The sequence below is a fragment of the Suillus paluster genome (genome assembly GCF_016628075.1).
Source record: "Suillus paluster strain FC165 chromosome Unknown EDB91scaffold_85, whole genome shotgun sequence".
Classification (NCBI taxonomy): Eukaryota; Fungi; Basidiomycota; class Agaricomycetes; order Boletales; family Suillaceae; genus Suillus; species Suillus paluster.
Window position 1 is genome coordinate 115,064 of NW_024537645.1, and position 13,472 is coordinate 128,535.

At 48.0% G+C, this 13,472-nt stretch overlaps 7 protein-coding genes across 7 annotated transcripts; all 7 read right to left on the bottom strand.

The window, feature by feature from the left end:
* Window positions 1–726: 726 nt before the first annotated feature.
* EDB91DRAFT_1253451 (MFS multidrug-resistance DHA1 sub-family) lies at window positions 727–2,621 on the bottom strand (the record flags this gene model as incomplete). Its single annotated transcript, XM_041323654.1, has 9 exons — window positions 727–810; window positions 868–1,067; window positions 1,123–1,429; window positions 1,482–1,673; window positions 1,715–1,874; window positions 1,931–2,065; window positions 2,122–2,282; window positions 2,338–2,403; window positions 2,457–2,621. The coding sequence occupies 9 exons, from the start codon at window positions 2,619–2,621 to the stop codon at window positions 727–729; spliced, it is 1,470 nt and encodes a 489-aa protein (XP_041172238.1).
* Window positions 2,622–3,546: 925 nt separating this feature from the next.
* EDB91DRAFT_1228378 (MFS multidrug-resistance DHA1 sub-family) lies at window positions 3,547–5,680 on the bottom strand. Its single transcript, XM_041321021.1, has 7 exons — window positions 5,304–5,680; window positions 5,185–5,250; window positions 4,970–5,130; window positions 4,779–4,913; window positions 4,563–4,722; window positions 3,972–4,509; window positions 3,547–3,919 (listed from the first exon to the last, which is right to left on the bottom strand). Exons 1-7 carry the CDS (start codon window positions 5,472–5,474, stop codon window positions 3,663–3,665), a joined length of 1,488 nt encoding a protein of 495 aa, XP_041172239.1. The 5' UTR covers window positions 5,475–5,680; the 3' UTR covers window positions 3,547–3,662.
* Window positions 5,681–5,859: 179 nt separating this feature from the next.
* On the bottom strand, window positions 5,860–9,154 carry EDB91DRAFT_1086080 (uncharacterized protein; the record flags this gene model as incomplete). Its single annotated transcript, XM_041315985.1, has 11 exons — window positions 5,860–5,985; window positions 6,127–6,180; window positions 6,295–6,532; window positions 6,607–6,827; window positions 6,935–7,271; window positions 7,422–7,556; window positions 7,613–7,773; window positions 7,829–7,894; window positions 7,951–8,147; window positions 8,562–8,765; window positions 8,818–9,154. The coding sequence occupies 11 exons, from the start codon at window positions 9,152–9,154 to the stop codon at window positions 5,860–5,862; spliced, it is 2,076 nt and encodes a 691-aa protein (XP_041172240.1).
* Window positions 8,701–10,428, bottom strand: EDB91DRAFT_855639 (uncharacterized protein). Its single transcript, XM_041328615.1, has 7 exons — window positions 10,226–10,428; window positions 10,053–10,102; window positions 9,830–9,942; window positions 9,748–9,773; window positions 9,639–9,685; window positions 8,818–9,578; window positions 8,701–8,765 (listed from the first exon to the last, which is right to left on the bottom strand). The coding sequence occupies exons 1-6, from the start codon at window positions 10,325–10,327 to the stop codon at window positions 9,194–9,196; spliced, it is 723 nt and encodes a 240-aa protein (XP_041172241.1). The 5' UTR covers window positions 10,328–10,428; the 3' UTR covers window positions 8,701–8,765; window positions 8,818–9,193.
* Window positions 10,429–11,514: 1,086 nt separating this feature from the next.
* Window positions 11,515–12,070, bottom strand: EDB91DRAFT_855955 (uncharacterized protein). The gene is made up of 2 exons (XM_041328617.1): window positions 11,912–12,070; window positions 11,515–11,837 (listed from the first exon to the last, which is right to left on the bottom strand). The coding sequence occupies exons 1-2, from the start codon at window positions 11,917–11,919 to the stop codon at window positions 11,600–11,602; spliced, it is 246 nt and encodes an 81-aa protein (XP_041172242.1). The 5' UTR covers window positions 11,920–12,070; the 3' UTR covers window positions 11,515–11,599.
* Window positions 12,014–12,325, bottom strand: EDB91DRAFT_1161772 (uncharacterized protein; the record flags this gene model as incomplete). The annotated part of the gene is made up of 1 exon (XM_041319845.1): window positions 12,014–12,325. A coding segment is annotated over exon 1 (174 nt), but the record flags the coding sequence as incomplete, so codon positions are not given.
* EDB91DRAFT_855954 (uncharacterized protein) lies at window positions 12,071–13,303 on the bottom strand. The gene is made up of 6 exons (XM_041328616.1): window positions 13,258–13,303; window positions 13,136–13,201; window positions 12,920–13,033; window positions 12,729–12,863; window positions 12,512–12,671; window positions 12,071–12,450 (listed from the first exon to the last, which is right to left on the bottom strand). Exons 2-6 carry the CDS (start codon window positions 13,144–13,146, stop codon window positions 12,223–12,225), a joined length of 648 nt encoding a protein of 215 aa, XP_041172244.1. The 5' UTR covers window positions 13,147–13,201; window positions 13,258–13,303; the 3' UTR covers window positions 12,071–12,222.
* Between the last annotated feature and the right edge of the window lie 169 nt (window positions 13,304–13,472).

The window sequence follows — 13,472 nt, forward strand, 5'->3', positions numbered from 1 at the left end:
TGTCTACGAGAAACAGCGGTGAAGAGCGTTGTAAAATTTGAACTTGGAGACTAACAGAGGGAGTCACCCGGGCTACTTGCAGAATTCGGGTAAATCAGCATCCTTCTCCAGAAATAAACTCACAGCGTATTCCGCTGTGGTGTTTGTCATGCGGAACTTAACAGATTCATCCCAAACTTTTGAGAGACCCGCAACGCTTGCCATTGGTTTGTGCGTAAGTCAGATCTGCGTTAGTTCGACTTTCAAAAATTAAGTACATATACAACGTTTGCTGACGGGTTCGAAAGAATTGTGAATTCATTATGCGGTGTCATGGCAATAAATGATCATGCAGTTCGGTACGACGGTACCCCAAAATAACTCAATCCTTGACTGCATTATAATTATTGCAATTGCCCTAATGTTTCCTTACCCAAAGTTTGCCCGAAGGTTCATGAGTTTCGCTCTCCCGTCCATAAAGGGTCTCCCAGGGGTCGGGGCCCGGGGTGGATCCGCATAGCGGGGGCGTTGCACCACGCCAAACCACGCCGTTTCTGGAGATCCTGATTTGCTTACTTGGTGTGTTAGTATGCAAGTATCCCAAGTGATTCCATATGTCAGTCTCCGAATGACTCCGAGTTCGAATTCACAATGTTTTGTACTTTTACCGACCAGCATTCCCATGGAATCATATTTTGGTGGCCACTGCGTAAGAATGCAAGGACGCAAAAGATGGTCTCTGTTTCATTATTGCGCTATACGCGGAAAATGCGTTGATAAAATAGTGAACATGGCTGGAAACAGATAACACGCAGGTCGCTCACGGTCATACTATTGGTGATCTTCCCATACACTAGGATCACGTGGAAGCAACATAGAAGTACCTACAGCGAGAAATGCAATTGCCATCAGGAAGTAGTATGCCATCCACGCATCACGACCTTTCTGTATCGAATAAGAGAAGACCGAGGCTGCAGATGCTGGGCCAATGATCCTTGCTCCTGCTGCAACCATATGGATGATTCCATTAGTTGCGCCAAGCGAAGCACGATTGGGAGCAGCTGCTCTAATAAACAAAGCCAAGGAGGCTGTGAAATATTCTCAGTTAACTTATAGAATCCGGAAAGTGCCGGGTTGACATACGATAGCACATCATCAGGCTAGTCATCAGGGCGTGTTGAAGGCCAACACACAACCACACCGCCAAACTCAGGCCATGGGCTCGAGCCAGCGCATTGATCACTGGAAATAATAGGATGATAGGTATACAGGAGCCAACGCCGGAGATATGAATGGGTCTTGCGCCGAAGCGATCATGTAGGCGAGCGTAGAGAAGTATCTGGAATGTGCCATGGGCGACAGCTGATGCCGCAAGTATAGTGCCAATGCGGGGAGGGTCAAGGGAAAGACCAGCCGAGTTCAATCGGCGTCGCATAGAAAACAGGTAGAACTGAGCCAAATGCCAGATGAAAGAGGGTCATGGTGGCATAACTTGCTGTTACGATCAAAACTTTCGGGGTTAGCAAGGCGCGCAGTGGAAGCGGCTTTGAGGGGACGTCTTCAGAGTTTACGGCCCCAGAACTGACCAGAGCATTGGTCGATGGTGTGTAAGACTTTGCATATAACTGTCGCAAGAACCACCCTTTGATCAGCTCCCAAAGTGATGCCCTGGCAGAAACGCTCTCGATACCAAGCTTATAGTAGTCCAGATATAAGTTTTCGACATCACGCTCACCTCTTTGAGACGTAAATACGTGACTAGCCAAGCTACTGACGCAAATATCGCCGGAAGAGAGCACGGCAAAAGATATGGGTAGGTTTTCAGGAGTTCCGATCGCCCAAAGATTTCAGGGAATCTGTCTGCTGGTCGGAAAAGCAATCCCCCAACGAGTGGTCTAGGATATTGTCAATCCTACTTCTAGAGCAAGCAAACATACTGCATAATGCCTACCCAATCATGTTTCCGATCATCAACGGAAGTGGCATATAACCGTATGCTTTCGGCATATTGGTTGTGTCAGTGATGTCCATTACCATGCTCTTGATGACACCGCTGCTCCCATTAAATGCTCCGCAGATAGCACGACTGGTCAAAAATGAGCATCATTGATTGACAGTCATGTTAATGTTTGACATGCGAACCTGACCACCAGACCGAGGAAGGCTTTGGACAGCCCAAACGAGAACATCGAAACTGAAATCGCGAATAGAGCTATCAGTATTATAGGCTTCCGCCCAATATGATCAGACAGTTGACTCCAATGGAAAATAGTCAAGGCATGAGCTGCATGGTATGATGAATGCTCGGGATGATATCAGAAAGGAACTGAAGGGCAGGAATGATGAAAACAAACTCACCAGGATGCCGACATAGTGACCAACCTGGGATTCGTCTCCGTGAGTCACTCCGATGTCTCTGATAAGCTTGACAAAGTTCATGTTAATGCTTCAAGTCGAAGCAGACGGAATATACTCACCTGGGGAGTGAACGGCGCGAGGGTCTGAGAAGCAAAAGGCTTTGCAAGTTGCAAGAACAGTATGATCCAAAATTGATCCCAGGGCAAAGGTGTCCTAGCTACCGGCTGCTCTGACCGTTGCAGAAGAGATCTCTCCTCGTCATCCTGGCGCGCATGGGCAGTCATGGTGGACTGTGGTACGAGAGACAGATAGAGGGGAGGCGAAGCTTGTATATCTATATTTAGTACAAATTCATTTCATGTGGCCGGCTGCCGCTCTGAGTGGTTCTGAATTGGTAGTCCAAGTTGGCAGTCAACAAGAGTATGCTGTTTCGGGTAAATTGAGCTGTGAAATGGTCAGCGCTACCATATGTTGGGTGCTCAAATCTCACCATGACATTAATTGCATGCGCTATCACGTAGCTCTGGGGGTAATGTGAGGAGCAGCTGCGAATATGTCTTCGAGAAATGCATTTCGTATCAACATGCAGTAATGACCCATATTGTTAAGAGATAGATATGCCTTACACTCCAATGTCAATTGGTTAACGTCGACCTGGATGATCAACTCGGACTCAAGTAATCCAGCAAAGTTCGAAGAATGATGGCACTCGTACCATTCGTCCTATCAGATGAGCCCATCTGAGCCATTAGTGCTCGCTGAGACAGCGTTCAAAATTATACCAACCCACGAACGAATGGCAGAAAGACCTGGGGGTTGGACCCCGGAAACTCGATTGGTAGCGAGCGCGTATAGTTATATGCAACTAAGAGAGAACGATTATCTTCCTCCTATTGGGTCTGACTAGGGGAGACTAAGATGTGGCTAGCTTTGCAAGGATCTGGCCCACAAGTTTGAAGGGTTCCAGATTGGCCTCAACTTCAGGACTCGGTCGAGAGGCTGAGAGAACCAGTCAGCTGACTATATATGTCCTGAGACAGAAGAGTTTTGACGTGGTCATACGTACTGCTCACCAATTCGGATTCGGGAAGGTTGGGGTGGGTACTTGGTTTGTACGGACGGTTCAACTTTCAAAAATATGCTCATGACCGCTTCTGGTCGCAAACACGTATATGCCGACCAGCATGCCTATGAAACCGCATATTGGTTGCTACCTTACCTGAATTTATAACGCGTCAGAAAAGCTCGAAGACTACAAGGACGCAAAACTGGTATCTGTTTGACATGGCTGAAAACAGATAACCCGCAGGTCGCTCGCGGTGATACTATTGACGATCTTCCCATACACTAGGATCACGGGGAAGCAATAGAGAAGTACCTACAGCGAGAAATGCGATTGCCATCAAGAAGTAGTATATAAACCACGCATCATGACCTTCCCGCGCCGAATACGAGAAGACCGAAGCTGCAGATGCTGGGCCAATGATCCTTGCTCCTGCGACGATCATCTGGACGATTCCATTAGTTGCGCCAAGCGAAGCACGATTAGGAGCAGCTGCTCTAATAAACAAAGCCAAGGAGGCTATGAAATATTCTCAGTTAAGTAGAACGCAGAACGTGCTGGATTGACATACGATAGCACATCATCAGGCTAGTCATCAGGGCAAGTTGAACGCCAACACACAGCCACACCGCCAAACTCAGGCCATGGGCTCGAGCCAGCGCATTAATCACAGGGAATAAGAGGACGATAGGTATACCGGAGCAAACGCCAGCGATATGAATGGGTCCTGCGCCGAAGCGATCATGTAGGCGAGCGTAGAAAAGTATCTGGAATGTGCCATGGGCAACAGCTGATGTCGCAAGTATAGTGCCAATGCGGGGAGGGTCAAGGGAAAGACCGCCGAGTTCAATCGGTGTCGCGTAGAAAACAGGTAGGATTGAGCCAAATGCTATATGAAAGAGGGTCATGGTGGTATAACTTGCTGTTACGGTCAAAACTTTCGGGGTTAGCAAGGCGCGCAGTGGAAGCGGCTTTGAGGGGAAGTCCTCAGAGTTTGCTGCCCCAGAACCGACCAGAGCATTTGTCGATGGCGTAGCCGGCTTTGCATATAACTGTCGCGAGAAACCTTCTTTGACCAGCTCCCAAAGTGATGCCCTGGTAGAAATGCTCTCATTACCACACTTAGTATAGTCCAGATATGAATTTTCAAAATCACGCTCACCTCTTTGAGACATAGATACGTGACTAGCCAAGCTAATATTGCAAATGTTGCCGGAACAGAGCATGGCAAAAGATATGGGTAGGTTTTCAGGAGTTCCGATCGCCCAAAGATATCGGGGAATCTGTCTGCGGGTCGGAAGAGAAAACCCCCAACGAGTGGTCTAGGATATTGAAAATCCCAATTCCAGAGCAAGCAAAGTAACTGTGTAATGCTTACCCAACTATGGTTCCAATCGTCCACGGAAGTGGCATATAACCGTATGCTTTCGGCATATTGGTTGCGTCAGTGATGTCCATGACCATGCTCTTGACGACACCACTGCTCCCATTCAATGCTCCGCAGATAACACGACTGGTCAAAAATGAGCGTCAGTAATTGACAGTCATGTTAATGTTTAACATGCGAACCTGACCACCAGACCGAGAAAGGCTTTGGACAACCCAAATGAGAACATCGAAACTGAAATCGCGAATAGAGCTGTCAGTATGACAGGCTTCCGCCCGATGATATCAGACAGTTGACTCCAATGGAAAATAGTCAAAGCATGAGCTGCATGGTACGATGAATGCTCGGGATGATATCAGAAAGGAACGAAGGGCAAGCATGATGAAAACAAACTCACCAGGATACCGACATAGTGGCCAACACGGGATTCGTCTCCGTGAGTCACTCCGATGTCTCTGATAAGCTTGACAAAGTTCATGTTAACGACTCAAGTCGAAGCGGACGGAAAATACTCACTTGGGGAGTGAACGGCGCGAGGGTCTGAATAGCAAAAGGCTCGGAAAGTTGCAAGAACAGTATGATCCAAAATTGATCCCAGGGCAAAGGTGTCCGAGTCCTAGTCACCGGCTGCTCTGGCTGTTGCAGAAGAGGTCTCTCCTCGTCATCCTGGCGCGCATGGGCAGTCATGGTGGACTGTGGTACGAGAGACAGATAGAGGCGAGGCGAAGCCTGTCTATTTGAGTATATATATTGTAGCTGCTCTGAGTCGTCTGGCTCCGAATCGGTTGTAGTCCAAGTTGGTAGTCCACAAGAGTATGCTGTTTCTGGTTAATTGAGCTAGGAAATGCCTCACGCATGAACATATTGACGGTAGTACAAACATACTAATTACTAAAGCAGGCAAGAACAAGCCAAGATCTAGTGGCCAAAAATTTCACTGACCCAACAACATCCAACACATCCTTCTGCAATCTCTATTAATTTGGACAATACACCCAACACCGTACCGCTATCTGAATCGTGGCGCCAATACATCAACTCTTTAATACGCTTCTCAAGTTGCGACCCCCGATCATCGCCAACCCGTACCCAAGGACCAGTAAGGCGTGCTGGAAACTGAGATCGAGGCACCAGGGTACTCTGGTCGACCTTCAAGTTCCTTTGGGATAGGCACCCCAGCACTGCATCCAACTGAATCCTGATCGCTCAATGAAACATTATAAGAACGTTTTCAGTCTACCTATATGATATATCTCATCGGCAGGTGACGAATGACCTCAGACGGAGTCGAGGGAGAGTCAATATTGATAGTGTCGCGGGAATAGTATGTATTGCACACCATCAACATGTAGATCTCGTTCTTGATGATAGCTTTGCTTGAAAGTGTGGAGTGCTCCAAGGAAGGAGTTTAAGTTTGGAGTTTATGGAAACCGCATTGGAAAAGATTGTGGACACGGCAAGGGCATGGGTGAAAAACAGATACGAGGCAGGTCGCTCATGGTCATACTATTGGCGTTTCTTCTTCCCATAGACTAGGATCACGAGGAAGTAATAGAGCAATACCTACAGCAAGAAATGCCATTGCCATGAAGAAATAGTATGCCAACCATGCATCACGACCTTGCTGCATCGAATAAGAAAAAATCGAAGCTGCAGATGCTGGGCCAATAATCCTTGCTCCTGCGGCGACGAACTGGGCGATTCCATTGGTTGCTCCAAGCGAGGCGCGATTGGGAGCAGCTGCTCTAATAAACAATGCCATGCAAGCTACGGATCCTTCTTAGTCAAGCAGAACGCAGGAAGTGTTGAATTAACATACGGTAGCACATGACCAAGATAGCCATCAGCGCGAGTTGAACGCCGATGAACAACCACACCGCCCAACCCACACCATGGGCTCGAGCCAAAGCTGTTGATCACCGGGAATAAAATGACCATGGGTATACCGGAACCAAGACCGGCGACATGGATAGCGTATGCGCCGAAGCGATCGTGTAAGCGAGCGTAGAAAAGTAGCTGGAATGTGCCATGAGCGAAAGCCTGATATCGCAAATATAGCGCCAATGCGGGGAGGGTCAAGTGAAAGACCACCGAGTTCAATTGGCGTTGCATAGAAAAGAGGTAGAATCGAGCTAACTGAGATGTACAAGAGTGCCATGGTGCCATAACTTGCTGTTACGGTCAGGACCTTCGGAGTTAGCAAGGCCGCGCAATGGAACCGGCTCTGATGGGTCTTCTTCAGAATTTGCTTCCCCAGAACTTGCCCGAGCATTACTCGGTGGCGTGGAAGGCTTTGCATATGATTGTCCCAAGAGCCATCCCTTAACCAGTTCCCAAGGAGGTGCCCTGGTAGAAACGCTCTCGTTTCCGCGCTCAGTGTTGGTGTGATCCAGATACAATATGTTCAAAATCACGCTCACCTCTTTGAGATAGAAATACGAGACTAGCCAAGCCATGGAGGCAAAAAACTGCTGGAACAGCGCACTGACAAGAGGTACGGGTAAGTTTTCAGTAATTCTGATCCCCCAAAGATATCAGGGAATCTTTCTGCTGGTTGGGAGAGCGATCCACCAGCAAGTGGCCTAGGATATTGTCAACACTACTTCAAGAAGCAGACGTAATGCATATGCTTACCCGATTATGGCGGCTGACATCCATGGGAGTGGCATATATCCGTACGCATTCGCCAAATTGGTTGCGTCAGTAATGTCCATCACCATGCTTTTGACGACACCATTTTCCCCATTGAATGCCCCGCAGATAATACGACTGATCAGGATATCAGTAATTGATAGTCATGGCGACCATATATGTAACCCGCGAACCTGACCAGCAGACCGACAAAGGTCCTTGACAGCCCAAACGACAGCATCGTAACCGCTATCGTGAATAGAGCGGTCAGTATCAACGGCTTCCGCCCAATGCGATCAGACAATTGACTCCAATAAAGAATAGTCAGGGTTTGAGCGACATAGTACGACGAGTGCTTGGGATCATATAAGGAAGGATCAGGTGACAATAAAAGATGAAGAAATGCACACCAAGATGCCAACGTAGTATCCAACCTGGGATTCGTCCCCGTGAGTCACACCAATGTCTCTGATCAGCTGAACAAAATCCCAGTTGTAGTCAGATTCAAGTCCAAGCAGAAGGAGATACTCACTTGGGGGACGAACGGGGAAATGGTCTCAAAAACAAGAGGGTCTGAAATCTGCAAGAACAGTACGATCCAAAATTGGTCCCAAGGTAGAGGTGTCTTGGCCATCGGCGGCTGTTCTGGCCGTTGCAGAAGAGGCATCCCATCCTCATCATCATCCTGAAGCGCGATCATGGTGGCACGGGGGGAGGACAGAAGATGAGCTAGATATGTTTGAACACGATTTAACAGTGACCAGCTCATTGGCCAGCTCATTGGTAAGCAGTACAAGCGCAGTCACGGTCTATAGTAGAAACATGCTGTTTCAGGCTGTTTCTGGTGACACAACGGGAAGCGTGGACCTACGTAACGTACTATAATCGTAAGAAAGCAACGTTGCTTGGTACCGTCCGACGCCGTACAGAACGTATTAGGTAATGGTACGTGCGAGCGTCCACTGCCACTGGAGGACATATACTAGCTTGCCAGTAATGTAGCATGTACAGAAAACACTTCGTCCGACAGTGGACATAACTGGAAAACAGACGCGACACATCATGATGGTGCTCATAGTCATAAGTACTATTGCTGTTCTTCTTCCCATAGACAATGATCACGAGGAAGGAACATAGACGTACTTACAGCCAGAAATGCGATTGTCATCAGGAAGTAGTACGCCAACCACACATCACGACCTTCCTGCATCGAATAAGAAAAAACCGAAGCTGCAGATGCTGGGCCAATAATCTTTGTTCCGGCGGCAACCAACTGGACAATTCCATTGGTTGCTCCAAGCGAGGCGCTATTGGGAGCAGCTGCTCTAATAAAAAATGCCATGCAAGCTGCGGGTCTTTCTCAGTCAAACATAACGCAGGAAGTGCTGGGTTGACGTACAGTCGCACATGGAGAAGAGAATTATCAGCGCAAATTGAACGCCAATGAACAACCACACCGCCCAACCCACACCATGGACTCGAGCGAGAGCATTCATTACCGGTAATAAAATTATCACAGGAATGATGGAGCCAAGACCGGCGACATTAATGGCGTATGCACCAAAGCGATCATATAAGCGAGTGTAGAAAAGTAGCTGGAATGTGCCATGGGTAAAACCTGATATCGCAAATATAGCACCAATGCGGGGAGGGTCAAGGGAAAGACCACCGAGTTCAATCGGCGTCGCATAGAAAAGAAGTAGAATCGAGTAAAGTGCGGTATACAAGAGCATCATGGTGCCATAACTTGCTGTTACGATCAGGACCTTTAGGAGTCAGCAAGGCGCGCATTGCAACCGGCTTTGATGAGACTTCTTCGGAGTTTGCTTCCCCAGAACTGGTCCAGAGCATTGCTCGATGGTATGGAAGGCTTTGTATATGATTGTCCCAAGAGCCATTCTCTGATTAGCTCCCAAGGAGGTGCCCTGGTAGAAACGCTCTCGTTTTCCGCGCATAGTGTTAGTGGGATTCAGATAAGATGTTTCAAAATCACGCTCACCTCTTTGAGATAGAAACACGTGAGTAGCCAAGCCGTCGAGGCAAAAAATGCTGGAACAGCGCATGACAAGAGATATGGGTAATGTTTTCAGGAGTTCTGATTGCCCAAAGATCTCGGGGAATCTGTCTGCTGGTCGGGAGAGCGATCCCCCAGCAAATGCTCTGGGATATCGTCAATCCTACTTCAAGAGCAAGCAGAAGTACTGTATATAGTATGCCTACCCAATTACAGCTGCTGACATCCATGGGAGTGGCATATATCTGTATGCCTTCGCCAAATTGGTGGCATCAGTAATGTCCATCACCATGCTTCTGAGGACACCGAATTGACCATTAAATGCCCCGCAGATAACGCGACTAATCAGGAAATCAGTAATTGACAGTCATGACGACTATGGATGTAACACACGAACCTGACCAGCAGACCGAGAAAAGTTTTGACAGCCCAAACGACAACATCGTCACCGCTATCGTGAATAAAGCAGTTAGTATCAAGGGCTTCCGCCCAATGCGATCAGATAGTTGACTCCAGAACAGAACAGTCAACGTTTGAGGGACGTAGTACGATAATTGCTTAGGATGACATTAGGAACGAACGGGATACACTGAAGAATGAAGACGTGCTTACCAGTATACCGTAGTAGTATCCAACCTGGGATTCGTCCCCGTGGGTCACGCCAATGTCTCTGATCAGCTTGACGAAATTCTAGTTGCTGGCAATCTTCAATTCCAAGCGAAGAAAAACGCTTACTTGGGGGGTGAACGGGGAAATGGTCTCAAGAACAAGTGAGTCTGGAAACTGCACGAACAATATGATCCATAATTGGTGCCATGGCAGAGGCGTCTTGGCCATTGCCCTGCTCTGGGCGTTGGAGAAGAGGAATCTCCTCGTCATCCTGATGCGCAATCATGGTGGTACGATGGAACTACGGGAGATGGGCATAATTATATCTGAACTCGTTTCAATGAGGCAGTCGCTGACCGGCTCATCAATGTGGCGAACTCATTAAGGGCATTCGACAGGAACATGCTATTTTTGTGTTTTATTTTCAGAGGCACTAAATCTGCAAGACAGCCGACACCAGTCTGACCCCAAGCTAACGGTACATAACAGCACATAGCGCGGATAGGAAGCCACGAATTTATCTGACACGCAAGACCCACTAAAACTCCCTGGTGATTGTTACAGGAATCGAACCTGCAACCCCTGGCTTGAGATCGGCGACTGCCGAAGCAGTCCCAGGCTTGGGCTGGCTTCCTATTACGCACGGGTACTAGCCTCTAGGGCTCACTGTGATAAGTGCTTAATGCATGGCAGCATTGGTAGTAGGTGCCACAGGAGGACATACAATTTAAAGTAGACATGACACAAAACCAAAATAAATGAGTGATTTGTGCAGCACGCTCTTCTAGTAGAGAATTGCAGCACCAGAGCAGTAATCAAACGAGTTACTGTAGAGGAACAGTAGTTAGGACGGTGCCACAGCATGAAGCGCGCCGCATGTGATGAAAGTTCCATTGCGTTACGTCCAAGATATGATAAGTCAGTAACTGTCGGTCCTCGTCGGGCACTAAACCCGACAACGTAGATTTCCGTCCACCATCGCTATCGTAGCACCAAGACACCAACCAAGCTCCGTACCTCCAATACGCTTCCCAAGTTACACCTCCCGATCATCGCTGAACTCATATCCAAGCACCACTCTGGTCGACTTCATCCATGACTTCAGGATATGTACCCCAGTATTCTTTCCAACTGGTGGGTTCCGCGCAAACCCGTTTCGCAAGCGCGGCGAATGTTGAAATTGTCATGGGGGGCTGAGGATGATCTGATTCCAATAAAGAATAGTCAAGGTTTGAGCGACATAGTACGACAAGTGCTTGGGATAATATAAGGAAGGATCAGGTGACAATAAAAGATGAAGAAATGCTCACCAAGATGCCAACGCAGTATCCAACCTGAGATTCCTCCCCGTGAGTCACACTAACGTCTATCGACGGCTTGCCTCATAGGTTTAACAGGACTGGTCACGAGTCTACGCCTGCGATCGTCCACTGCCACTGGAGGACATATACTAGCTTACCAGTAGTGTAGTATGTACAGAAAACACTTCGTCCGACAGAGTGGACATAGATAGAAATCGGACGCGACACATCATGATGGTGCTCATAGTCATAAAGTACTACTGCTGTTCTTCTTCCCATAGACAAGGATCACGAGGAAGGAACATAGACGTACTTACAGCCAGAAATGTAATTGTCATCAAGAAGTAGTACGCCAACCACGGATCGCGACCTTCCTGCATCGAATAAGAAAAAACCGAAGCTGCAGATGCTGGGCCAATAATCCTTGTTCCGGCGGCAACCAACTGGACGATTCCATTGGTTGCCCCAAGCGATGCACGATTGGGAGCAGCTGCTCTAATAAAAAATACCAGGCAAGCTGCGGGTCTTTCTTAGTCAAACATAACGCAGGAAGTGCTAGGTTGACGTACGGTCGCATATGGAGAAGAGAATCATCAGCGCAAGTTGAACGCCAATGAACAACCACACTGCCCAACCCACACCATGGGCTCGAGCGAGAGCATTCATTACCGGTAATAAAACTACCACAGGAATGATGGAGCCCAGGCCAGCGATATTAATGGCGTATGCATCAAAGCGATCATATAAGCGAGTGTAGAAAAGTAGCTGGAAAATCCCATGGGAGAAAGCTGATGTCGCAAATATAGCGCCAATGCGGGGAGGGTCAAGGGAAAGACCACCGAGTTCAATCGGCGTCGCATAGAAAAGAAGTAGAATCGAGTTAAGTGCGTTGTATAACAGTGCCATGGTGCCATAGCTTGCTGTTATGAGCAGGACCTTTGGAGTCAGCAAGGCACGCATTGGAACCAGCTTTGATGGGACTTCTTCGGAGTTTGCTTCCCCGGAACTGGTCAGACCATTGCTCCTCGATGGCATGGAAGGCTTTGTATATGATTGTCCCGAGAGCCATTCTCTGATCAGCTCCCAAGGAGGTGCCCTGGTAGAAACGCTCTCGTTTCCGCGCTCAGTGTTGGTGTGATCCAAATACAATGGCTAAAAATCACGCTCACCTCTTTGAGATAGAAACACGTAAGTAGCCAAGCCGTCGAGGCAAAAAATGCTGGAACAGCGCATGACAAGAGATATGGGTAAGTTTTCAGGAGTTCTGACTGCCCAAAGATCTCGGGGAATCTGTCTGCTGGTCGGGAGAGCGATCCTCCAGCAAATCCTCTGGAATATCGTCAATGCTACTTCAAGAGCAAGCAGAAGTACTGTATATATGCCTACCCAATCACAGCTGCTGACATCCATGGGAGTGGCATATATCCATACGCATTCGCCAAATTGGTGGCATCAGTAATGTCCATCACCATGCTTTTGGTGACACTATATTGACCATTGAATGCCCCGCAGATAACACGACTGATCAGGAAGTCAGCAATTGACCGCCATGACGACTACAGATGTAACACGCGAACCTGACCAGCAGACCGAGAAAAGATCTTGACAGCCCAAACGACAACATCGTGACCGCTATCGTGAATAAAGCAGTCAGTATCAAGGGCTTCCGCCCAATGCGATCAGATAGTTGACTCCAGAACAGAACAGTCAACGTTTGAGGGACGTGGTATGATAATTGCTCAGGATGACATCAGGAACGAACGGGATACACTGAAGAATGAAGACGTGCTCACCAGTATGCCATAGTAGTATCCAACCTGGGATTCCTCCCCGTGGGTCACGCCAATGTCTCTGATCAGCTTGACGAAGTTCTAGTTGCGGCGATCTTCAACTCCAAGCAAAGAAAAACACTTACTTGGGGGGTGAACGGGGAAATGGTCTCAAAAATAAGTGAATCTGGCAACTGCACGAATAATATGATCCAGAATTGGCCCCATGGCAGAGGCGTCTTGGCCATCACCTGTTCTGGGCGTTGGAGAAGAGGAATCTCCTCGTCATCCTGATGCGCAACCATGGTGGTACGAGGGAACTACGAGAGATGGGCATAATTGTCTTTGAACTGGTTTCAAT